At 37.1% G+C, this 26571-nt stretch overlaps 3 protein-coding genes across 3 annotated transcripts; 1 reads left to right on the top strand and 2 right to left on the bottom strand.

The window, feature by feature from the left end:
• Window positions 1–67: 67 nt before the first annotated feature.
• On the bottom strand, window positions 68–2041 carry LOC136816981 (uncharacterized). Its single transcript, XM_067073326.1, has one exon. The coding sequence runs from the start codon at window positions 2039–2041 to the stop codon at window positions 68–70; it is 1974 nt and encodes a 657-aa protein (XP_066929427.1).
• A 3557-nt stretch (window positions 2042–5598) lies between these two features.
• On the bottom strand, window positions 5599–6616 carry LOC136816959 (uncharacterized). Its single transcript, XM_067073300.1, has one exon. The coding sequence runs from the start codon at window positions 6495–6497 to the stop codon at window positions 5706–5708; it is 792 nt and encodes a 263-aa protein (XP_066929401.1). The 5' UTR covers window positions 6498–6616; the 3' UTR covers window positions 5599–5705.
• A 150-nt stretch (window positions 6617–6766) lies between these two features.
• On the top strand, window positions 6767–26479 carry LOC136816980 (uncharacterized). The gene is made up of 7 exons (XM_067073325.1): window positions 6767–6980; window positions 17127–17205; window positions 19196–19436; window positions 20437–20620; window positions 21729–22213; window positions 22662–22768; window positions 25275–26479. Exons 1-7 carry the CDS (start codon window positions 6873–6875, stop codon window positions 26477–26479), a joined length of 2409 nt encoding a protein of 802 aa, XP_066929426.1. The 5' UTR covers window positions 6767–6872.
• The last annotated feature ends 92 nt before the right edge of the window (window positions 26480–26571 follow it).

The raw sequence follows: 26571 nt of genomic DNA, 5'->3' as shown, positions 1-26571 counted from the left end.
GCGTTGAATACCTTTACATCAAAAAAATGCTCGTTGTCCACGAACCCAAAAGCCTCCAGCACTGATGTCAGCTCTCGCGTTTGTCAGTCGTGATCGCACCTTTGTTTAAGCGTTCGCCAGTGATCGGCTCCAACATTGGTTCGATAGCGACATCATGTGTCACTTGATTCAATATTTGAGCAATTGTATCCCTCAAAGTGTTGTGCCGTTGGTAGATGAACCCTCCTTTAGGGCAGGAAAGTGCATGCTCAACAGAGAACGACTTGCCACATGCACATGTCGATGGTAGGTGCTTCATGTTCCATCTGTATCGGACGGCAATTGCGTCGAAGAACTCTCTTTTTGATAGGTTGAAATTTTCAGATTTCAGGGGTACAGTGGTCAACCAATTGGATGCACCTTTTGCTTGAGCAAGATCGTTCGCTTTCAGCTCTTGACGTGTCATTTCTCTGCGGAGATTTTCGAGGATGATTGTTCTTCCTTCTTTCCGTTTTCTCTTGATCTCAGACTTTGCTGCCCTGTTGTCAACTTCGTACACTGGTTTCTGTTCGATGATGTCTTGGGAGAACTTCATTGTAAGTTCTCTGGAGTTTTGAAATTCTTCCTTCGCCAGAGATGATAAGATGGGTATGGCCAACCCTCCCATACGCACCGGTAGTGACAAGAGTAGTCTTTCTTCGGTGCTGCAGTGATGGTTTTCAGTAATTGAAGGAATGAAATGTTTGTCAATAACTTCATCGAGGGGCTTCAGATATTCCTCAATTCCGGGCATCACACGTAGGTAGTAGGTGAACTTGCTAACATACCCACCAACGAATGCACAGTAGGCGAGGTGTGGTTCTGATCTTGCGATATCACTCAGTGTTTGGAGCTCAGCTTGCCATTTTTCTATCAATTTCTTTACATATTCCTGTTGGCCACCCTCTTGACCAATGAAACCACCAAGATATTTGTGTCCATCAACCGTGATGTTGATTCCTGTGTCTTTGAATAGCACATTTGCTTCTTCGAGCTTCTCCTCCTTCACTATCAAATACGACTTGGAAGCTTTTGCGTTGTAACCTAGGAGAGGTCCTAAGTCATTGACGTCATCCCACCACTTCTTCAGGGCTTGAAGCTTCCCAGTACCAGCGAGGTCGTCAGCATATGCAGCATTTTTAACTCCTTGTGTCAGCAAATCTTCTTGGAGGATCTCAAGCAGTGGCATTAATCCAATTGCATATGCTGGCATTGCTGTAGGGTCACCTTGTGTGGTACCTTCTTGCGATGCAATCTCCTTTCCTCCCATTAGGAAAAGTCTTGATGGGCGGTGGTAGCAGTTGTGAATATATTGAGCCATAGCTGGACACAATATTTTGATGTTGTGGAGCAGTGATCTTCTGTTAATGCTGTTGAAAGCATTCGCTGCATCCACTAGTATCACTCCGTCTGTCTCATCTTCTTGGAATAGTTGGTTGATTGCGTGAACTGCCGCTTCACAGCCAGCCTGCTGTCCAGCGCACACTTGAACACTACCAGTTGCTTTAAGGATATCTGGCTTGATGGTGTTGATCAGAACTTTGCCGAAGATACGTCTCATCACTTCTCCAATTCCAATTGGTCGTACCCCTGGGTTTTTGTCTAGAGGTATCAATCTACAAGCAAGTACAGCTTCAATTGATCGTCTTTTAACATCAACTTCTTGTCGGCATAAGATTTTCAGCATGCGTGCCATTGCTTCCCTCAAATCAGAGCTGTATTTGCCATAGTTCTTGGAGGCAAGGATACGTCTCCATTGGTCAGCATCTTGCCCTGATGGTCCAGCAGCACCCTTCGTCTTAATGGCTGCCTCTCGAATCATTGTCCCATCAATGGACTCAAAGATGATTGGGTCAACTGGAACTACTTCTTTCTTCGAGATGATACGATCGTCGGTGTGTTCGTTTGCATTTGGATGAAGCGATTTAAGAGTGTTTATTACATCCCCAGTTGGTTGCAGGACACCACTTGAAGCTGTATCTTCAAGAGTTCTAATTGCCGCGGAGATGTTGCCCTTTAACATGTGCTTCGTGAAGAGTGTGATTGGCTTGTTTTTGTCTTTAGTCTTTAAATTTTTTCTAAAGCGTCAACTCGGGGAAGACGTTTCTGTATTTCTCTTGTTTCCCTCAACAATTTATCAAAGTCTCCTTCTTTCCAGATGTTCAATCTCCTAGCTAGCGTTTCTGAGTGTTCTCTAGCTTTGGATCGTGCGTGAGTCTTTTGGAGGAGTATTGATGGCATACACATCAGGAGTTTCATTGATGATGCTGAGAAATCATCAGATTGATTGTTCCAGAAGTTGATCAGTCTCGTCATTTCTTCTATGTAGTCTTTCCCCGCTTTTCCAGATGGTACAAGGAATAGATTTTTACGAAAGTACACGATTTCTTCGTACATCGAATCAGCAATTTGACAGAGATCTTGCTTCGACAGCTTGCCCCAGACAGGGACTTCTTCTTGTTCGATTGGAGTATGTGACGTCAGGTTTCGTTCAACATTAATTGACGTAACTTCTGCGGTTGGCACCAATGCAGGAGATTCTTCTCGATTTTTTCGTGCGTGGGCATTTTCATGATTTGTTCGACCAGTTTTAGTAGAAAAGCTTCTTGAGCAATATTGACATTGAAAACCTTTTTCTTGTGCAGATTGCGAATCAGGAATAGCGGTCTTCAGCTCGTTTGTTAGAGTTCCCCTTATCTGCTGCTTGTATGGTTTTAAATGAAGAATGAAATGTTCCCCCTTCTTGATCGTGTTGAAGGTGAACATTGGCACTCGATTGTGTGTAAAGTTCAATTTTTCTTCTTCAGGAGAGTTGGAAATTCTCAACTCATCCTTTGCGCCTCCATCTGCCCATGGTCTCGTTGGCAGTGTGGGGCTTTTAAAGGTCAATAAGGTGTAATCTAGACTCTTCACTCGTTCGGCGAGGCGCGTCTACCTCCTGGCTGCAGAGGATTTTTCCTCTGGCTATATATTCGAGCCAATCAGTCTATTTCAACTGATCTTCTGCACCCTTGACTACAGGCGTCTTTTCTTCGAGGTACTTGTTCGCCCTCACGCTCCGGCTACCTTGACTGCAGTAGTCTTTTCTTCGGGATTTTTCGACCCTGTCTAGCACCTTGACCTTCTTGACGACTCTTCTTGACGGAAAATTTCTTGTATGCAAAGAAGAATAGCAAATTACTTTTGATACGGCGTTGACTTGGATGAAGCACGATACTTTTGAATAAATCTTCTTTCCGTTAGTCCAGAAGTAACACCTCCTTCGTAGGTTTCTGTTTACCGGATTCTGATTTTCTTCGCTGCGTGACCTTCCGCCATCTTTAACCGTCTGCCCAGAGTTTCAAACAATTAACGCCAAAAGCATACGAGCTAAGCTTCACTTGAGCCTAAGACTTCGGATTTTTCGTATATTTTTATCGTTTCGTCAAACCCTCTCTCAATCATTTTTCTAGAGAGACCTGAATTTATTCGGAAATTTTTTCCCTTTAATGACGTTTTTACCACCCTTTTTACCGGCTATTTCCCCCATTTTTCAAATTTCCAAATTACAATTACGAGAATTTATGACCCTTTGAGGGAATCAGTTATTTGATATTTCGTAATTTTGACTTTAATGGGGTGATTTAAGACTTTTTTCTGTGCAGTATTTTGGTAAAAAATTACACGGTATTTTTCGGTATTTACACCATAAATCGAAGCGTATCCGGCAAATTTCAACTTTTACTGTTTTTATGAGATAAACTTCCTAAGTACCCCCGGGAAGATGGCGAAACATTGTTTAGTACAAAAAATTGACCCTGTATATGCTTAACGTTATGCTTATAAAAAACAAGCATCTTTTGAGCAGATTATACATAGTCATAGTCTTTTCCATTTTACCAAATAAATGACAAAAATGAATTGAACCATTGGATCTCTGTGGTTATTTCTGGAATTACAATCGTGGATATCAAGAAATAAAAGAAAAAACGCGAATCAGTACCTTCAAAAGAAAAGTGCGAAAAGTTTTTACGTCAAGTTAGATTTCATAAGTTTAAACATTTAAATTTAAATCACTAAAGAGGTTCAGGATATTCGAAGAAGTTTTAAAAAAGCTTAAAATTCCTTATAAATGTTATATCATTTAGAAATTACATAACTAATTTGTTTGATCTACATATCCGCTGAAAAACTCGAAAAGTTCCATATGCCTGGATCCCTGTTATCCTTTCGACTAAAACCATTTCGAAAGCATCCACCGAAGGGGGACTTCAAAATATCTGTTCTGAAGGCACATTCCAGCTGGATATGGCGGTCTGTTCTTAGCGAACTAAAGAAAAAAGTCTGCTGTGGTCTGTTCTACTGAAGATTGGGACCAGCTGAAAAAATATGGTTTGTTTTACTGAGGATTGGGACCAGCTGGAAAAATATAATATGTTAAGATTGGGGCCAGCTGGAAAAATATGATATCTTTTCTTATGAAAAAATAGTTTTATATCCAAAAAATGAGGTGTCTAAGAATTCCCTATCTGTTCTAAGAAAATTTCAAAAAAGTCAAAAGTCTGCTCTTCTCCTTCTGAATGTGGTTGCTAGGAGTGGGAGCTGAAAATTCTCTATCTGTGTAGAACATCTGGAAATTTTCGATCTGTTCTCACAGATATTTAGACTTTTAGCTGGAAATTAGGTTTCTGTTTTCAAAAGTCCTTTAATGTCAAGCTGGAATTTAGCGATCTGTTCTTAAGATTTTGTCAGCCCTGGTAGAAGTGCAGTTAAACTCGCTTAAAATCAATCGCCTGGTAATTTTGAACCTGTTCCGAGAGTTTTTTTACCTCCTAGCTGGAAAAATATAACTGTTCTGAAGTAAAAATTTCTCCCCTGGAAAACGAGGAACTGTTCTTAATTTCAGCGAAATCCTTCCAGCTGGCAAATCAGAACAGATATTTGCAAATTTTAGATCGGTGGCTGCTTCTGTCATTTCAGTGATGCGTGTAGCTTAATTGTATATATCTAACACTTTGTTTTTAAAAACCCCACTACAAGGTATCCAGATTGAAATTGAGTTCTTTAGACTTTTCGTAAGACCTTCAAATATTGAAAAAAAGAATAAAACTGACCACTAACAATAACACAGTTAGAAACTTTAGATTTTTTAGAATTTCAGATTTCTAACATCTAGCAGCACTGCTTTCAGTCATGTTTTCGAACGTACCTAGCTAGACTTCTTGAATAAGTTTCAAAGAGGACAGAATGAAATAGGAAGATTGGTTCAGTTCTTGTTCAAATTCATTAAAAACGATTTAAATTCTTTATCATGATTTAGTAGTATATACTTTTAGATATATTTTTTGCTTTAAGTGGTCAGAGAAGAAAACTTTTTTCCAACTAGTGATTCTGACCTTCATATTATTCCTATCTCTTAAAAAAGGGTGTCGGGCGGTGTTGACATTAGACCATGTTTTGGTAGTACCTGTGTAAAAAACATAAGATCTTGTGATCAAGGGTACAAAAACTCCTAATGTTCGATACAGTAGATCATCTGTGGTTAAGCTATGATAGTGGTATCAAGCAACCTGCTAGAGAAAAAAAAAGATATACACAAAGTGGTGTTTTCATTACAATTATTAATATTAATACACAAAATAACATAAAAACAGTCTGTTTGAAAATAAAAATTATCCAAGTGTTCCCAAGTGTTGGCTTTTCTTAATTTAATTGCTTTGTGCAATCATTTTCTTGACCTCACCAATTGCTAAACCAGGATTTAGTCCTTTAGGGCAAGTTCTGGTGCAATTCATGATTGTGTGACATTTATAGACTGAGTACTTGTTGTTCAATCTGTCCAATCTTTCTTGTTGATGTTCATCACGGCTGTCAATCATCCATCTATATGCTTGCATCAAAACGGCTGGTCCAAGGTATTTATCACCGTGCCACCAATAACTTGGGCAAGATGTAGAGCAGCAAGCACAGAGGATACACTCATATAAACCATCAAGCTTAGCACGATCTTTGATCGATTGAATGTGCTCTTTTCCATCAGGGGCGGGCGTATCCCTCTTTAGGTATGGCTCAATGTAGCGGTACTGCTCATAAAAATTGCTCATGTCAGGGACCAAATCTTTGACAACATACATGTGAGGTAATGGGTAAATTTTGACATTTTTCTTGGAAGAAGTATCAATCTTACACAAACAAGCAAGGGTATTTGTACCATTGATGTTCATTGCACATGAACCACAGATTCCTTCTCGACAAGATCTCCTAAAGGTCAAAGTAGGATCTTGCTCATTCTTGATCTTCAAAAGAGCATCAAGGACCATGGGACCACAGTTATCCATGTCAACATCATAGTTTTGAAGCTTTGGTTTGTCACCAGGCTTTTCTGGATCCCATCGGTAAATTTTGAATGACTTTGTAACGCCAACAGGAGCACTTGTTTGAATACTTCTTGTTGCAACCTTTAGAGGATTGATTAAAGAAGGCCTCATTAGACTTGCCATAGTTACCAGCTTCTGGTTAAATTCTTTTTTTACTTGTAGCTCTTCTCTGTCTTTCTTTCTGGTTATGTTCTGCAGTCCAAGTCAAGTTTGTGTTTATCTGTTATGAAAAATCGCACGCCGCGAGAATTTACATAACTTATATGATGGGGCGCCGATGTAACAAAAAGATTTACAGGCGGGAAAATCTAGCGTCTGAGAAGCTTTAATATCTACCGCCAAAACTTGCGCATGCGTCGTTTTTGGCGATAAATCTGAAAACGAAAGTGGTTTCTGCTCGTGCTTATTTCGAAAATTCAAAAAAACTTGCTTTGGAAACCTCAGTTTTCTTTTTTAACACGATTTAATGCTGTTATTACTACCATAGAGCCTCATAAAATGGCTACTGTCAAGAAAAACATCATGCTCAGTTCCTTTTCTGAGAAGGAAAAGAAAGATATGACCAAGAAAATCAAGCAATTAAATGGAAATTGTCTTTCAACGCCGGTAAGCTGTTTTTTATATTACTGCTTTCTTACTTTTATTTCACAATAAAAAGGCTGCATCACCTCTAACAGTTAGTCACACTAGGAAATCTAGCTTTCAGAAAAAACAGCATTAGTATAGACCTTTTTTTAAATAGGCAGCCATGTTGAATAATTATGTACTCCAGCATAAAAACAATGATACAGCCATGCATAATTACTGTATCATGCATATTTTAAAAATTATCAGAAGCAGCCACCGACCTAAAATTTGCAAATATCTGTTCTGATTTGCCAGCTGGAAGGATTTCCACGAAATTAAGAACAGTTCCTCGTTTTCCAGGCGAGAAATTTTTACTTCAGAACAGTTATATTTTTCCAGCTAGGAGGTAAAAAAACTTTCAGAACAGATACGAAATTACCAGGCGATTGATTTTACGCGAGTTAACTGTTCTTATCTACCAGAGCTGACAAAATCTTATAAGAACAGATCGCTAAATTCCAGCTTGACATTGAAGGACTTTTAAGAACAGAAACTTAATTTCCAGCTAACAGTTCGAACAGATCCACAATTTCCAGATGTTTTGTAGAACAGATGGAGAATTTTCAGCTGCCACTCCAGGCAACCACATTCAGGACTTTTTTTAAATTCCCTCAGAACAGAAAGGAAATTCTTAGACACGTTATTTATAAATATAAGATATCAGACTATTTTTTCATAAGAACAGATCATATTTTTCCAGCGGGTCCCAATCTTCAGTAGAACAGATCATATTTTCCCAGCTGGTCCCAATCTTCAGTAGAACAGACCATATTTTTCCAGCTGGTCCCAAACTTCAGTAGAACAGACCACTTTTTTCCAGCAGACTTTTTTCTTTAGTTCGGTAAGAACAGACCGCCATATCCAGCTGGAACGTGCCTTCAGAACAGATATTTTGAAGTCCTCCTTCGGTGGATGCTTTCGAATTATGCATGGCTGTATCATTGTTTTTATGCTGGAGTACATAATTATTCAACATGGCTGCCTCTTTAAAAAAAGGTCTATTGGTGGAATCGAGTTCAATTATTAATTAAAACTTGAAAGTTTGAAACAAAATGGGCTCTTCCAGTTCAAGTCCGTTATAGGGGGGTGGACGACAGCGGATATGAATGCCGAGGCAAAATGTTTTTTTGAGATTCCTGGATTTCCAATACAAAAGCAATTGAAACTCCTGGATTTCCGATACAAAATCAATTTTTCGGTGGAAAAATCTGGAATTTCCGATACCTTTTTCAAAACTTTGACAATTTATGTGGAATTTCCAAGGGTTGAAATAAAAAATAGAGCAGAATTTCCAAAGCACTTTGAAAAATTGACTGGATTTCCGAGTGCTTTTTTTATCTGAAAATTCCCGTCATCCACCCCCTATATCAAATTTTTTCTGGAAGAGCCCAATAAAACGTGCAGCAGTCAAAATCAACCAACCAAAATTTGTCATTTAATTCCCAAGACAGCGCTTCAATTTTTAAGGCCTAGTTTATACCGTGAGTGGTCCTAAATCCGACAGCCCTGCCTAATTCCGATGGGGTCTTTCAAAGATACAAACTAAAAAAAACGAACAACTTCGCTGTGACGCAATGAAGATACCAAAGTGTCAACTAAACTGAGAGATTTGATACACTGAACCAATTGAACCAAAACAATAATTGCTTCTTATACAAAAAATAATTTTCTTTTACAAAATTGTTAAACGTTTTAAACACGAACAAAGGATTCAGAAAAATATAAAAGAGGTAATTATTTTTACAACTCACACTTTTTTGATCACATTAATTGACATCTTGACATTATAGTCATCTTGCGTCTTGTTAGAAGTTTTGTTTCGAGAGTTCTTTCAATAGTTTATTGTTCAACTTGGAGAGGGAATGTTTGTACACATAGAATTTTTTTTCACAACAGTTATTTGGGGGGTCGGATTTAGGCAGGGCTGTCGGATTTAGGACCACTCACGGTACGCTAAAGTAAAAACAATTCCGCACATGTAAATGGGTCAGTGTTTGAGGTCCGGCAAAATTTCCGGGAAATAGCCTATCCGGCATGGCAGTGCGCGGATCTAGGTGGGCTTCGTCTCCTCCGTTGTGCGCTGATCTTTTTCTTGGGAAGTTGATCTTCAAATTAGTTCTAAAGGTTAGCTTAGCTCAAATTATTTCATCTACGGCTCAAATTTTAGGCAATTTCTGATAGTTTTTGAGAACATTAATTTCATTTAAAAGCGCCGCGCCGGCTGGTTATTTTTCCTTGAATCCTTTTAGAAGTTTTGCAGCACATCTTTTGCTTGAAGAGTCAGGTAAACGATATAGTGCTTGCGCAGCCAGGTAAACGTAAAGCGCTTTCGCAGCATTAATCTTTGATACGCATTTTGGCGGGACGCTAGTGTGACTAACTGCCTAACCTAACCAGCTGAGCACACACTGATACTTTCAGTGTAGACCTAAAGCTCTAAACCAGCATCTAATAACATGAAAACCAGAATATGATTCTTCAATGGGAATCAAAACTATAAAGTGCACTTACAAACATCAATTTGTCAGATCTAACAAAATTTATAACGGCACTGTCCTCATTGACAATAAAACAAACAATATTCTGTGAAGAGCCTTGTAAACATTCCAACAACTTCCATCGAAATGATCTATCACAACTCAGTATACCATTTTTAGCGCGATCCGAGGATTGAGCCAAGAACTCTCGCAGAGCGCCTGACCTCCCGCGCTGTGCGCACCGCGGGGATGAAAAAATTTAATCTGTCAATCATTTTCTCAAGCGAAGAGTACGCGAAGCGATTCTAGCTTTACGATAGTGCCGCGGATCATCAATGGATAGTATTCAATTATCATTATCCCTTTATTTACATTCCTAGAACTTTTGCAAAAAAAAAGGAAAAATAGAAAAATTGTATTTTTTACTGCTCTATTCACATACTGAATTTGAAAGATCTTCTATGTGGCGTTTTTTTACAAACTTCAAAAAACTGATTTTTGTCCCGCGTTTGCAGGATTTTGGCTCAAGTGCTTGACTGCAGCATAGGGTACAAAGTCCAAATATGCGTTTCCTGTAATTTTTGTATGGAGAGTTAGGTCTACACTGACTTTTGTGTTCATAAACTCAGCATTTAACAACTCTGCAACAGAGAGCATGAACATAAATGAACTTTTAATTTTTTTTTTAAAGTTCTCCTTCAATATGGCCAATGCTGATTGGAAAATTATCAGTCAGGTAGAATTGCATAACTACCCAGATAAAAATGGTGTAGAGATGAAATTTTGCACAAAGGTCCAAGAACAAGTCAGGAATCACCAAAAAAAAGCCCCACCCCCAGGAAGATGGGAACGCCCTCAAATCCATAATGGCGGACATGCTACTTTTTTCTACAATTAATATAACTGATTTTTAATGGTTTTCAATTGTCAAAAATAACTAGACAGGGAGATTCCTCTCGATGAGTAGATAAAGAAAATGGGGTCACTTTTGAAATTTGGTCCACGTGATCCCGAGATATGACCTCTAAAGTCCAAAAAATGACAATTTTGATGACATCAGCATTTTTACTGAGAGCGATAAATTGGAACATCGACAAACTCATCATGTAGCCCTGGATCATGGGCTTTCAGAAAAGTATATGGTTTAATATGTTTAGATCAGCCGTTGGCAAGATATAACTATTTTAAAATCGTTTAAAACGCTTATTTCAAAAGTGACCCCATTATCTACTCGTCGAGAGGAATCTCCCTGTCTAGTTACTTAAGAATCAGTTGATTAATTGTAGAAAAAAGTACCATGTCCGCCATTATGGATTTGAGGATGTTCGCATCTTCTTGGGGGTGGGGCTTTTTTTTTGGTGATTCCTGACATGTTCCTGGACTTCTGTGCAAAATTTCATCTCTACACCATTTTTGTCCCGGTTTTGGCAGTTTATGACCTAATTCTACCTGACTATATGAGCGGCCGCCCTCATTATGAGTGTGTAATATGCTGCGGGGTGATAATGTCACTCTCCCCCGAGGATCAATTGCAATTTAAGATAACAGAGGGAGGTCAAATTTGCGCGTATTTTCGGCACAAAAAAAAGAAAAAAGTCTTCGAGTGAATTTATTGACCCATAACTTACCCAATACTTTGAGTTTTGCACCCAAACTTTTTTCCAAATAGTAGAGAATTTATCAGATGAGAATTAAAAAAAATCACTTTGATATCTTATTTCTATCATCGAAAGCTTCATTCATTTCCCCATCACGCATCGCCATCTTGAGAAAGAAAATGTCACGGCACTAAAAAGATTTTTTGATCGAGATGTAAAAAAACGGCCGTCGCTATTGAAGCAATGATCTGTTCGTTCCCATTTCTTTTTTACTGAACGCGAAAGTTTGAAGCTTTCTTTTGAAGTCTGCTGATGCAGGGTTTAGTTGGAAGGTGACAGAGAAAAATCAAAGTAAAGAAGATTTTTAAGATTTTTTATACCTTTCTTTAACTTTTCACATTATCAGCAGGCATCAAAAGAATCCTTAAAGGGGACGTCTGGTCTGATTTTAGGTATTGTTTTTTTAGAATTTTTGGAAAAATTATTCCAGGGAGATTAAAATGAGCTATCTCACTTCAAGAGATTTTTTTTCAATCACTTTCTATGACCATTTAAAAAATCCCTCTTTTTCAAAATTTATGACGTAGCTTATGTTATATGTTTTCTATGTTCTTTCAAGTAAACAAGATTAACTCCTCTTTCTGTGCAGCTGGCATTTTTATAAGAAAATTTTAAGTAAGTCAGAGATGTGCAAGAGCATTTAAAGTCGTTAAAACATCTTTTTCCCAACATTTTGTCAATGAAAGCTTACTACAACATCTTCATAGAAAACTGAAATATTTATATAGTTGTGGACTGGAAAAATCATCGAAGTTAGGAGTTTGAATTAAAATGTTCTTATCAAAAGTTGTTTAAATACAGTACTTTAGACTACAGACAAGATTTCTGTTCTTATAAATTACGAACAAAGGTTACGTCAAAAATCAGGTAAAAGAGAGGAAATTGTAAAACACTAAAATCTGAATATGTCAGTCAAAACTAAAGATTTTGAGTTCGTTTTTTCTGCAAACTTTTTTTTACTAATTTAGCTATCTGGCATAGAATTATGACTGAAATGATCTACCAAAGCAGACGTCCCCTTTAAAGCCCTGGTGGTAACATTTGTTTTTCTTCAAATGAATTGCTTCAATAGCAATTGCTATTTTAAAACATGATGGTTGAGAAGTTTTTAACCTCTCGCCAGCAGACCACGTGTGTGCATAGAGTACAGAGGGGTTGAAGCCCCCCCTGAAAGTTCAGCCCCCCCTGAGATTTAGCCCCCACCAAAATGCGAAATAGACAGCCCCCTACCACTATACAAAAAAAACAAAAATGTTAGAATGGAAAAAATTTCAAACAATGCAAGGTCTTTATTTTGCATGTCCACACAAGTGAAAGAGACACCAAATGTATAATGTCTTCTTTTGAAATTCTAATCAACAAACGTCAATAGTACGACTTCATTATTACACAAACAAAATACCAAAATGTACAAAGAAAAATTTCTTAGTTCTTGGACAAAGTTGTTAGGTTAGCCCCCAGTCAACAGACCTAAACAAATAGCCCCCCCCCCTGAGTAAGTAGCCCCCCCCCCTGATCTTAGGGAAAAAGAGCCCCCAGCCAGAACTTTAGGTTCTAGCCCCCCCTAAGAGCCAGGGGGTTGCATTCTATGGTGTGGGACGTCATCTTTGTAGTCTGCTTCCGCGCCCCATTTTTGAGTATTTTGGTGCTTGTGGCACTTTCGATTTGGCTTGGAAGAGGTTGACCGCGTTTTGACCAAAACAGTGAGCCCTTCACAATCCATTTTTGAAGTACTTTATCATTTCTCAAGTAACCCCAAATTTGTTTTCTTATGCTTAGGGCTATCATATGAGCCTACTTTTGTTTATTCTGATTAAGTTTGAAAATTTGGCTGACTCCCCTAATAACAGTAAATTAAATTGGGCTCTTCCACCAGAAAATGTCTGTACATAGGGACTGACGGATATAGTGTCCAGGAGTAGCAGAAAATCTACAAAATTTGCCTTGTCCAAGGGGTTAACTTGCTCTATTTTTGGGTAACTTTGCTCTGTTTGAGGGTAATTTTGAATGTCCAGGGGGTCAACTGATGCTTGTCCAGGGGACTACACCTGCTGTCCAGGGGTCAAAAGTCACAATGTCCATATCATGAATTCCATATGTGACTAACGGACATTTCCACTGTTTAGCAGGCTAGAAGTCAAGCTTGAAAATAGGAATAAAATTTCTTTTGGTGTGGTAACTATCAGTGGGGGTCAAAGTTTCAAGAACCATATAAAACTTTTTTTCTTGACTTTCACTTGGTCAGAAATTGCAATTAATAGGCCCGTGACTAACGGACACAAAAATTAACATCTAAAATGGGACACTTTTACAAACAGCTGTAAAATGCTGTTCCTAAAGCTACAGGTTGGGTTTTTTGCTTTAAATTCACTAGTGGAAAGTTTCAAAATTAATTTTGAAAAAAAATTGTCAAAGTAAGAAAATATGACAAAAATTGGGCAAAAAATGCTGTGACTAACGGACATTTAAAAACGTGACTAACGGACAAAACGCTTTTTTAATGATTCTGACGAGGCAATCCAACCATTCCTATATTTGGTGCTTTAGGAGTGAAATGTTAAATCAATAGATTGACAAAAGCCTAAAAGAATAGAAGAATTCTCATTTTTCTCTGTGTGGTACCATTCCTGTCAAGTTCATAGATCCCGAAAATCTGAAAATTTTAAAATATAAAGATCTGTTGAGTTTTTAAGGGTGTTTTTTGCACTGCATTGTTTCTTTGTTGAATCAGGACAAAGACAGACAAATTGGGTAAGGGCATTTTATTTATTTACTTTGGAAAAGGATTATTCTCCCTATTATGACAACTAGTCCGTTAGTCACGAAAAATGTAAAATGCACACACAAAAAAAGGATTGACTATTTAACATATATCTATGGGTAAAATGGGTAAATACAGTCAAAATAGCTTTAATAAGAACAAAATACATCGAAAATTTCAAAGAGTTGTCTATATTATATTCTCCGAACTCTGAATTAAATCTATTTCGTGACTAACGGACAACTGCCATGTTTACTAACAGAAAACAACTTTTAGTGAAAAAATACTTCATTTTTGGTAAGCTTAGCCTCAATTTGTTTGCAATAAGGTGTTAGAAACCAACCATTTTGAAAAAGTGATCTTATGAAAATTTCATCTCAGGTAGGATGATTTTTGTGACTAACGGACACTTTTTGATGAGCCTCTTGTGAGCTACCCACTCAACCTTTAGGGCTAAAATTTTGCACTTATTTTATGGTCATAGTACTTCTGTTTTTAAGACAAAAATAAAAGAAACATGCAGCTTCCCTTGGCTTTCATTGGAACTTTTTTTCTTATCAGTGTGACTAACGGACAGTCGGGTAGGCATGCATAACACCCAGAAAAAAAAACAAAAAGGAGTTAAGCAAAGCAGATTTTGATTATTGATATGTTTTCTATAATGGTTGTCAGTACTCTATCACAGATTTGTGTACTGATACAATCATATTTGGATGAAAAAAGTTTCTGGCAAAGTTCTTGTTTTTTTTCAAGCAATTTTGTATTTTTTTGTATTAAAGGCTTCACCCCAGCACAGAAGCGTGAAAAATGGACTTTAAAGGAAGATTTTCTGGATTCTCACACTTCAATATATGTATATTCAAGAGAAAATGAAAACTTGTGTTATTTCTGAATTTGAAATTTTGACCTAGATGTTAATTTTCTCATGGAATTCATGATATGGTAAATTTCCAAAATATGTGATTGCATTCAAAAATAGAACCCCAAAAAGTGAGTTTTTCAATCACAACCACTTTTTAGCCCACAGCGTTGACATTTTTGTGGCTGCTGTGTAGTACAGAGGAGGTGAACCTTCCCTTGGCACGAGAATAGGCCCTAACTTAACGTAGGGTTCACAGCGCTAAAGGCAGATAAAAGAAAAAATAAATTAGCAAGAAAACATTAGATGCAAATGATAAACTAAATATGACTATCAATAACATTTTTCCATTCCACACGATTCAAAGCTTTCCCATACCACTCACATTTCAATGTACCAACTTTATTCAAACTTTTGTAAACTCCATGCCCATACGTGAACTCAGGGGCCCCGCGTGAGCACCTTTCACTAACCCAGCATGTCAGCATCTTACAGGGCAAACGATCAGAGGGCATTCGGGTAACGTGCCCTAACCAGCGTAGTTGGCGATGTGTAACATATACATCAATAGAGAGCAAACCAGTGCGCTCAAGCAATTCAGCCGTCGAAATTCGGTGGGATCTCACTTGATTTAAGTTAACACGGCATATGGTGCGGACACAACGAGCATGAAAAACTCTCAACTTTCTATAAACAATTTCAGTAAGGCACCAGTGCTCAGAGCCATATAACAAAATCGCCAGAACAAGGCCTTCTTAGACAGATTTTTTTGCTGCAAACAAAACATTAGTAGAACGGAATAAACAATTTCTCAAAGCTCCAAACACACTGCTGGCTGCTTTTATTCTCGACTCGACATCAAGGGTATCTTTACAATCACGCGATAGGATTGACCCTAGGTAACAGAAACGATCGACGTTCGGCATATGGGATGCATCATCGATTTTGACATTAGTAAGATTCGTATTATCGAAAGACAGGGATCAGTATAGGTTTGGTTCGGAGCAGAAACAAACAAAATTTTAGATTTAGAGAAAGTGTAGTACAAAATTCCATAAAATAAGGAAATTGTTGAGCCTTCCAAAAATGTGGCCCTCTTTGAAGTTGAGTGATTCAGTCTTGAAATATAAGATGGCAAAGTGAGGGCAGGTTTTGTGGCTGTATGTCATGTGGCTCACTCAACAGGTTGGCTTATATGTGCTGTCCTGCTTTAAAACTTAATATTTTTTAACCGTTTTTCTTGAAATTGGTAGTTTAAGGTCTGATAAAGATACTTATGGGTTTAATTTGTGGCTGCAGGGTTTTCAATGGGCTTGAAGTGTGGCTTCAATCAAAGCATATATGAAAAAAATCGTCAACTTTGAGCCGCAATTCTAGCCCAATGACCCAATAATTTTGGTTCCATTTTTGATATTTTGTGGATAAGGGTTTATGCTACGAGTTTCATCTGAAAAAAATGATTTATGCTCATTGAACAAATTTGTGGCTGCTGTTTTTATCAACATAGTGTTTTTCTTGATTTGTGCCGCAATTTTGACCCATTTTACAAAAGTTTTCTTTTCAACCTACTTCAACCTACTTTAGAACCAATATTGTGAAGTTTCGTTTGAAAAGAGTTATTTTTAAAAAGGATATTCAAATTTCTTTTTTTTTGCTGTTTTTAAAAACCTCACACAATTTTTGAATGCCATCATGTTATATCCTCTGCCCCTCAAATTCAAATTTTTTCTGGAAGAGCCCAGTTCTTTGATCTTTGACTATTTTTTTTTGTTCCATAGTGCAAGTTTTTTTACAAAATATTGAGCTTAAAATCACACAGAAAGCTGGACTGCTAATATCAAAATCGGAGTGTTTATTTTTATTGTTTTTTTTGCAATTGATGCAAATTCTGTTCACACCAAGTTTTCCAATTCATGTAAATAATTCACGAAAGTAAAATTGGCTCACACTCCAAATACCGTAATTTTCATAATAGTAGTTTAAGCCTATACTATAAGGAAAAGTGCACACTTAAAGCAAATGGACTTAAGGTGGCTTTATAGAAAGTTCTCTCTTTAAAGAATTTTTTTTCACTGAAATTTCTCTTTTAATTTTTATTTTTTTGCCAACTGACTGGCCCATAATTTCAAACTGTAAAAAAACAAATTAATTTGAAAAAACTAATTGTTAATTCTGTTTCAGTACTGTATGTGAAAATTATTCATGTGTTTTTATTTCAAAAACATTTTTCATTAATCCTACCTTAGATTTTCATTTTTCAGAGGATAATAAAGCTTTTTTGAGTATTGTGAATTCGTCATTCAAGCAAATTCGGATGAATTCTTTTATTAATTTACCATTTATATCATTGCCATACTTTTATATTTTTAGTTTTATCAATCAGACTGTGATGTTATTGTCTGCAGAAAACTGAACAGAGGAGAAAAGTTTCTTTGTGGCTGTGCAGCGGGTATGTTTTTTTATTCAATTTCTTTTATGCAAAACAACTCTCAGTTACTGGCTACCTTAAGGGAACTTATTTTGGCGAAATTGGCAAGCAAACTCGAAATTCACCAGATTTAGTTCCCACTAAAATTAATTTTTTAGGTCATTTGCCAAATTAAGTTCTCGTCAAAATTTAAAAAAACGTTGATTCGCCAAAATAAGTTCTTGCCAAAATTAAAAAAATTGGTATTTCGCTCAAAAAACTTCTTGAGTTCACAAAAAAAGCTTCAAATAAGGCAAAATAGAACAGATTTACGCTGTCATTCGCCAAAACAGTTCTCGCCAATATTAAAATGTAAAAACCAAATGTAAATATTCGTTAGACGCCTCTTTACAAGACCCTTTCTTACATACAGTGTTTGTGTAGAAGTCAAGATTCGCTTAGAATAGCTATTTCATTTCTAAATTTGCAAAAAATTCCTCCTGTTGTTCTTGCTTTTCAGAATAACGAGTGACTTAAAATTTTTACTAGCTCTTGCTGCCAATTCATTCTTTGTCTATATATTAATAGCCGTAGTCTGTATGTGTGTTTTTTGTGTGTCACTTTCGTTTTCGCAAGCAATGTTTTGTTCTTTTAAAAGATGACTTTTGCTTCTTGCTCCACAAATGTGTTAAATCAGATTCGCGCCGTTTTATAAAGACTTTGAGTTGTTCGATAAGTTTGTTTTGATTGATAGATTAGACTTTTTCTTTTTTTTCTTTCTTTTTTTTTGTTTTATGTTTTCGAATGTAATTAACGACCTTATTTGATTTGAGACATTCGAATTCTTTTCAAAACAAAAGAAAATCTTTTAAAAGAATCTGTTAAAGAAAAGAACAAATATAAAATAAAACATGAGAATCACAAGACAAGTTTGTTAGAACAACAGCAACATTAAAAATACATTCAAAAGGCGGTAAAAACTAGAGTTCTTTCTTCGTAAAAAGGGACCTATAAACATCTATGTCGATAATTATTTTGCTGTAAATCTAAGTCATTGTTGAATTTGAAAAGTTATGACGAAGTTATTTTATAAAAAGCAACATAAAATTGCGCTATCACGCTTTTTTGTCTGCGTGTCCTAGCTGCCTTCCGGGGGGACTATGGTTGCGAGCTGACTTTCGGCCCTGCCCCTCGGACCCTTAGCAGAATAAAGAGGAGAAGAAACAAGGGAAATTGTGTGAATTTTAATTCACTTTTTGGGACTAATTTGACCAAATTTCTATTTTTCAAGGGGCAAATAGTTGAAATTTACCTATTTTTCCGATTCTTAGTGGGACTGAAGTTTGATTTTCCGAATTTTCAAACTGCCATGTTTCAAAAAAGGCACCCTTAAGGCCGGCACATACCCATACCCTTCTCTTGCCTAAGTACCCCCGGGCTGCCTTTTTTCGACGAATCTCGTGTTCTCGTGTCATGTCTATTATTTCACTCCGCTTATCTTGACATCAAAGTTTTCCTAAACATCAAGAACTAGGGCAAATGTAACGCAAGCGAAGCGAGAAAAAAAATCTAATTGCAGGCATCGAAATAAGGGATAGAAAGTGCATCGCAATTTTTTGATAAGCATGATTTTGCATCCTAAAATGGATCAATTTTCAATTTTTAGCTTGTAAGTAATCCAAAAACGCATCGCGAATTGCGAAATGCGATACGCTAATTCGATCCCTGAATTGCAGAGCCGTCTCGGACGTCGCTGGTCGCCGGTATGGTGTAATTTGGGAATGACGCCCTTTCTGCTTTCTGATCATTTTTGCCACAAAAATCTTTTCCAAAATATGGTTTAAAAAGATACGTCACCCGGGAGGGATAGAGTCAAACTTTGAAGAGAATTCTTCCCTTTAATTTTGATTTCATCGTGTTTAAGCCACCTTCCCAACATCCAAAGGACTTTAATTGCGTTCAGCAAACAGCTAAACCGGCGTGCGACGCCGGGTACCGGCTAGTTACTTTATATTGTTTTTACCAATTTTAGGAAAACCTTTGGTCATCGAAGATTACGTCAACAAATCTGTGAAAGCCATGAAATGGCTAGATCCAGACCCTTTCCAGTGGTCCAAACAACCAAAGAGTGTCACTAAAGGTTACGACCAAACTTTGATTCAGCTTCCCATGAAATGCTTGACTCATTATAAAGATGGAAAAGGAGGCATATTTTCACACTGGAATGTATTATTACATGTTAATAGCCTGAACAAACTGCAAGCATACAGAAGGTACTATATGCTGAAATTCTTAATTCTATATTCTTGTTCAACCGACAATTTTTTTGGAGCTTCTGAGCTTTTTTGAGTTTTTTTTGAGAAACTTGTGTGTTCTTAACATGTTTTTATTTTCACCTTTTTGTTAGTATTTTTTCCATTTTCCTAAAAGATTTAGCATTTTAGAGTCCACAAATCCTTAGAATGTTCTTACATAGCCATCGAAAGCTTGTTCTTACATAGTTTGTTCTTATCAAAAATGTGTATTGGGCTCTGTCATGAAAATGTTTGTATGTACACAGGTGGATGATGATACAAAAAAAGAGATTCATGAACCCTTTTTTAGTCAATAAGTGAATATATGTATTTTCCAAAAATCAAAATGTCTATAATCACATCAGATGTGACCAAACTGGACCAAAAACAGTACAAGTAAAAACATGTACAAGAAAGAAATTCTGATCCATTATAAAACGTGATAAAAATTTTGATAAAAAGCTTATAAAAATCGTTCAAAGGCAAAAATGAAGACAATAAAGTAAGTTAAATTGTTGAATTATCAAAGCACAAAGGTCTGGTGGGGCAATAAATTAAAAGTGTTTTAATAGGTATTTGGTTGCATGGCGACACGTAGAAATTAATTCAGAGTGATAAGCGAATGATGACATATTTAGGAACATTTTAGTCCTGAGAATCACATAAAATAAGAACAGCCAAGCCTTAGCCAGTTACCTTATCTGATTACATGTCTGATTTTGCTTGTGGATTTTTATGAAAAGTCAGAGAAGGAAAATATTATTTAACAGAATAGAAACCTTCCATATAAATGTTTCATAGAACATTATTTTTAGGAGCAATGTAAGCATTATTATTAGGATATTTCGAACAATATTTAATCCGTAGCCAAACATTATCTGGTTCTTATAAAAAATGCGTATGCCTGATTTTGCTTGTGGTGTGTTTAACATGAAAAGTCAGAGAAGGGAAAGATTATTTCACAGAATCTTCCTTTTAGGTTATTAATTGCTGGTGGAGCGAAAATCATGCGTTGCAAACCTCCCTTTCCTCTCTCATTGAAGAATCAATTGACACACGTCTTTTGTTCCAGAGAAGAATTGGGCGACCTGATTGCTCTACATAGAGATGGCTTCCACGAGATTTGGCACCCAGAATACATTGCAGAATATCTGGTATTACATGTGAGTGCAACTTTATTGTAAAAAATGGAAAAATATTTTTTATTTGTCGAGAGCTGTTCAGGTTTTGACTGATTCGATCGAACAAAATAATGTAGAAACTGGTGATTGTGATTATGTATTATCAATAATTTCTCCAGACAAGGTGTTGAAGTCACCTATCTATGATTTGACGGCTAAGTGGGATATGTGGTAAAAGAGGGTAAGATTCTCTTGGGAGATCAGAAAATCATTCCAGTTACAGAGATGCTACTCGGTACCAGAGTGTATCACACGTTTATCGTTTCGTAGTACACTTTGTGCGCATTGTCTGTTTGATAAGAAAATTCCCGTATGGATGGACCTCTGCGATGAAGTATGATTTATAAATAGAATCACTTCTCTCGTCGTGCCCCTCTCTCACCCGCACTCCATCGCAGCGGTCGGTTTGAAAAATCTCAAATCAGAAAATACATTGACAACAATGAATTTTGAAACTAGTCGTAGATATCGGCTCGGTGTACAGACTACAGAGATGTGCAGAGATGCGAGTTGGGAAAAGTAGATTGAAGCAATGGCTAAAATTTCCTCCGGTCGTGTAAACACGCTTTTCATTGCTTGAAGTGGTATACTTTTTAGTGTCAGCTATTCAGCAATAACACCTGACTCTCAATTAAACATCAAAATCTGAATGGCAAACTAAGACAGCATTGTTTGTTTGTTTGTTAATTGGCCATTTTTGACACACTTAATTTATTTCTCTTTTGATGTAATATGCCGATTAGAGGGTGAGAAAAGTCTATCTCAAATTCTATTGGTTGTTTTATAATACTGCTGCACTAAGTCGGCCAAAACAGTTGGGGTTTTTTTACTTTCTTATATCTGGTTGAAGAATTGTAATGCTAAGTATCTTTCAAAAGCCTGTTGCTGTCTGTGAGTTTACAAACCTTTAGCTTTTCTTTTTAAAATTCAAGTGACAGTTAAAATATGCGGGGAGAACCCTTCTAAGTTATCCATATCCCTTCAAAAATTTAGTTTTTTAAATCCGAAGCTGAATTTTCGTTAATGAGGGGATTCTTATTTAAAAACCTTTTCTCTTTTTTTCTTTAAGCTCTATTTTATTCCATTCTAGCCCGATAACGGTCCCACGGTCGAGAGATTCAAACATAACTTCAAAACTAAAGGACAAGGGACACCTAAGAAAGGCACACCGAAGAAATCCGGCACGCCTAAACGGCCGACACCCAAACGATCAAAACGACCCATCTTAACAGAAGAACAGATGAAAAACCAACGACGAATCACGGATATGTTCTCGCAAAAACGTAAGCTGGAGGCCATCGAGGAAAACCAAACGTCTGCTTCAGGCAGAACTTCACCAAAACGTCCTTGTCTTAATAGTTTAGACAACAGTGTCATGGCGCGAACACCGCAGAAGTTCCAACCCACACTTTACACCATCGTGCATTCCAAAATCAAACAAGAAGCCCAATCGCCCGCACCGCCCTTGAATGCCTCAATTTCGTCTGCCGCCAATAAGTCGACTGACGTCATTAGCCTCCTTAGTGACGATGATGATGGAGAAGAAAATATTAAACCCCCGTCCACTGTTAAAAGGTAACAATTACTTTTTGTTTTAGTTGGGATAGACCTTTTCATAAATTACACGTCACAAGCAATAATAACCCTTTATTTATTTTTAACATATTGCTATGATAAGGGACTTCCATTCCAGAGGAATTCTTAAGAAGTTGACTCTTTATATAAAAGTAACATTTGAAGACTCAAGATTTAATCATCCTGGTAATGGTTGCACGCAAAATAATTTTTAAAAAGGCTTATTGTTGTAGAAAATGTTAAAGAATGCAAGGGAACCTGAACTTAATTTTGAGTTCAAGGTCCTTTTTCCTATATTATTTTTGATCACGTGACTGAAACTGAAAAAAAATCCTTTTGGTATACGTTCGATTTGTCAAATACAAGTTTTTTTTTAAAGAACATGCTCTAAAAATATTTATGATGAAATTTGCCAAAAAATGAAGTATTTGAATTTTTACTCTTTTAGGAATATCAATGAAGTTGAGAAATGGCGCCTGGAGAAACTGTTATCACAAGTTGCAGATGAGCCCATTCCCGATGGAGATGTACTTGGGTCTATCGAAGTTCTTGGAGGTATTATTAATGTTTTGCTCACCTTTTTTTTCAATTCATGGAAATCTTCAAATTTTGTCTGCGGAGCTACTTTGAAAACATTTTAAGTTATCATTGTACTCTCGGGTACTTAATAGCCGGGGGGGGGGGCCCGCTAATTAATTTTTCGAAAATTTTCCACCCAGGACATTCTTATTCAAACCCCCCCGCTTATTGATTTTTGGGAAATTTTTTTGAAAGTTCTCTTTTTTGTCCTAATTCTGCTGTATTAACCTCCTTTTCGAAAATTTTCCACCCAGGACATTTTAATTCCAACCCCCCAGCTTATTAATTTTTGAGAATTTTTCCAAGCCCCCTGCTTATTCCAAACCCCCCGGCTATTAGGTACCCGAGAGTACTTACCCCCCAGTCCCGACACATCTGTACTTTGAGAATCACGATGGTATTCAGGTTAACTTGGTATGTCCTAGAGGGGGTGTGTATTGACACGAGGCAGTTTCACAGTGTTGACTTGACTTCCATGTACAAGAGGGTACTTTAACTTTTCAAAAATTATATAGGATGGGTTTTAAAGTGATGGGGGTGTATGATTGCGTTGGGAGATGTTTCAACCACATCAGGAAGCTGGAGCATAGCATGACAACGAAAGTTAGACACATCTAAAAGACATTTATCAAAAAGTCGTTTTACAGACTAACACTAGAAATAATTATAACTATACAAAATATCTATAATAAATCATAAGCAAAGATCGTCATTTAGGTGGTCGAAAAGATCCATTGAAGACTGAACTTCCTTCAAAACATTTTTATCGTCGCAATATTTGACGCAACCAGTTCCTAAAGGTTCGCAATGTGCTTCATTATGTACAGCATTCAAATAAACAAAGTCTGGAAAACTACGGTGGCTCGGACATTCTAAAGCAGCTATGTCATCTTCGTCGCCCATGATAGAAACAAACACATTGGAAAATTTCTTATTACCTTTTCGTTCTTCCGTTTTGAACTTTTCAACTTCATGGTCGCTCATGAATCGAAGGTTACTGTTTATCCTCAGCGTACGTCGTCTCCAGAAAGCAAAATTACCGTTAAACGATCTAAACTCGTAAAATATGATTTGTAATGACGAATTGTTTGATTTTTGACGTTTCTCGTTCTCTTTGAGTAAAAGATTAGCTGCCTCTGGGAAAAAAATCTCATCTAGTTGATCCATACCTACAAAAATATTTTCCACATTTTGAAGGCAGTTTCGTTTGAAATAATTCATTGGGTCTGGTGCAATCAAGCGGTAGTCGTATCTATTAAAATCTGGATTCAATATCAGACCCCTCACATTTAGCATAGTATCATCGTCACTTTTACGCTTGAATGGGAGATCAGGGTTTACAACTAGTCTATGGTATGGTATCCAGTTCCCCTTTGGGCATTCGGATGGATGGCACAGTACAATGATGTTCCAATTCCTCTCCTCTTGCAATTTTTGGCATCTCTTCCAGATTCCGTATGGGGAGGTTTCTTCGACATTGAAATAGAACAAATCATAAAGGACGATCAAAAGTGTTTGACTGCTTTCCTTCCCTCCAGAGTTCATTTGAGAAATCTTTTCGAAATATAATTTGTCTAGCAAGTTCGCTAGTTGTGAAGCTAGAAGCTTAGCGTTTGGATATCTATATTGGTCCCAACTTGTGTAGTTTGCGTGATAAGGGTATCCCGTGTCGAAGTTTTTCCACTCGACCATGTCGTCTCTGCTGAAGTCATAATATTGGAATGTGAAGCATTCTGGTTGACCGACCAATTCTTTTAAGTGTAAGTTCAGTAGTTCGTCAAATTCTTTACGGTAAAGCCACATTGCGGACACCTGCACCACAGTAATCTTCTGTGGTTTTAATAGACATTCTTTGAACATTGAAGAGCCATCATTGTTTCTAAGTAAACAAGTTAACGATAGCAACAGTGCCAGCCAATAGAGAGATTGGAGTACCATTAGGTGCTTCGATTCACAGCTAATGTACGTAGTGCTTCAACTTTTCCGCCAGTAGACGGATATTCGTCAAGTTGAGATTTTCTGTCTTAAATTGTAAGCGTTAGACGAGCGAAATTTCTTAGACTGTTTTCTATAATTTTGAACTTCCTCTTTAGTTTATGCTTCCGATGTGATATGGGAGAGCCGAAGATTCTTGTCTGTATACCTCTAATCAAGTAAAACTCTTTGAGCTATCAAAACAAACCCTACTTTCTTTACATACAAATCACTCAATAATACCTTTACAAGTCATCTTATTAAAATCCATGACATCAGCTTAACTAAGCTAGAGATTAGTGTAAAAAAAGGGGAAAAGTAGAGTATGAAATGATATTCGTAATTAATGTTATTAACAAAACAAAAGCAAAAAGAGCTTTACTATGCACTTAAAATTATACATTACTATTAAAGATTATATCTTAATAGAAAACGTCAAACTGATAGGATTTCAATTCTTTCTTTCTATACACCTGAGATGATGAGATTTTATATCCTCTTTCTTCAGATTTCATACCCGTTAATGCAAACCAAGCCATCAAAGACGCTTCCAAAGACCTCAAATCCATCAAAAACGAAAACAAACTCCCCACAACCACAACAGCGACAAGCGATAATGAACTACCACAAGCTCTCACTAAAAGTGCCAACAAAAAGAAAACCACTTTATCTTGCTCCAAAGTTTTGTTCAACAACGGCACTGACGATACGCCCCTTACAAGACGTTGTATAGGAATGTCACACAATTTCAATTCGACTCCATACTTTGACAACAAAAACAACAAACCTTTAATCATTGATCTTGATACACCCGTAACAGAACGTTGCATGAAATCCGAATTTTCCGATTTGATGAACGAAAGTAAACCGATTATCCCGGTTATCAGTTTATCGGATACTCCCGAGAGACTATCACCGAAAAGTATCATTGAAATTGCAGGAACTCCACCTGTCTCCGAACCGACCAATCAGAAAACGTCACAGATACCACGTAAGACGGAACTAACCAATGGAAACGCAGCAACGCCATCACGTGGTAAAAATGAACCAATCAGCGTCTTTGATGACGATTGCATCGAAATGAAAAACGTTCATCCTCCTTCAGGTGACACCAGAGCCTCCTCAACAAGCACAAAAATCACAATATCTCTCAGCGATTCTGATTTAGACAATATTATAAAACCTGAGGTCGCTCAAATTGTTGATAGACTTGTAGCTTCAACAGAAGCCAATACTCAATCATTAGTGCGAAGCACTTTCACGTCCGTTAAAAACACTAAAACATTAAATGAACAAGCCGAATCTCTTTCTGAGGCGCCTTTACAAAATGTTAGAACAAGTTCTCGCCAACGAACCATCCGAAAATACCCTTCCGACGAATACATAGTCCCTAAGAAACGGGAAGTTTTTCAACAAGCTAAAGGGTCGGTATCTAGTGATGTTAATACGAACAATAACAATGAAGTCTTCCTTGAGTCCCAACCCTCTCTGGAGCAAGACGAGAAACCCAAGACTAAAAAGCCAAAGAAACGTACAAAAGTTCCTGTCTTGAAGATACCAAAGATTCCACAAGAAAATTCGAGGACTAGCTCTCGGGAACGTAAAGTACGGAAATATCCGTCAGATGAATATGTAGTCCCTAAAAGACGGGGAACCGCCCCCGGCGACTCTGTCCTTAGACCGAAGAAATCAATTGGAACCCTTATCTTCTAATAGAATGCTACGAAATCCCTGATAACGAAATGTCCCTGAACTACTAAACGTACAACTGTAACACTACACCGACGATTAAGTGCTGACGCCTG

This window comes from Clytia hemisphaerica, unplaced genomic scaffold, assembly GCF_902728285.1.
Source record: "Clytia hemisphaerica strain Z4C2 unplaced genomic scaffold, Clytia hemisphaerica genome assembly, whole genome shotgun sequence".
Lineage (NCBI taxonomy): Eukaryota > Metazoa > Cnidaria > Hydrozoa > Leptothecata > Clytiidae > Clytia > Clytia hemisphaerica.
Note: the sequence above shows the minus strand (reverse complement) of the source record. Positions and strands in the feature narration are given on the sequence as shown.

What these genes read in the sequence shown, in the direction of transcription:
- LOC136816980 (XM_067073325.1), top strand. Translation starts at nt 6,873, where the DNA reads ATGGCTACTGTCAAGAAAAACATCATGCTCAGTTCCTTTTCTGAGAAG. An exon ending in AAACTGCAAGCATACAGAAG is followed by an intron (nt 19,437 to 20,436) that starts GTACTATATGCT and finishes TCTTCCTTTTAG; the next exon opens with GTTATTAATTGCTGGTGGAG. An exon ending in CAGAATATCTGGTATTACAT is followed by an intron (nt 20,621 to 21,728) that starts GTGAGTGCAACT and finishes ATTCCATTCTAG; the next exon opens with CCCGATAACGGTCCCACGGT.
- LOC136816981 (XM_067073326.1), bottom strand. Translation starts at nt 2,041, where the DNA reads ATGTTAAAGGGCAACATCTCCGCGGCAATTAGAACTCTTGAAGATACA.
- LOC136816959 (XM_067073300.1), bottom strand. Translation starts at nt 6,497, where the DNA reads ATGGCAAGTCTAATGAGGCCTTCTTTAATCAATCCTCTAAAGGTTGCA.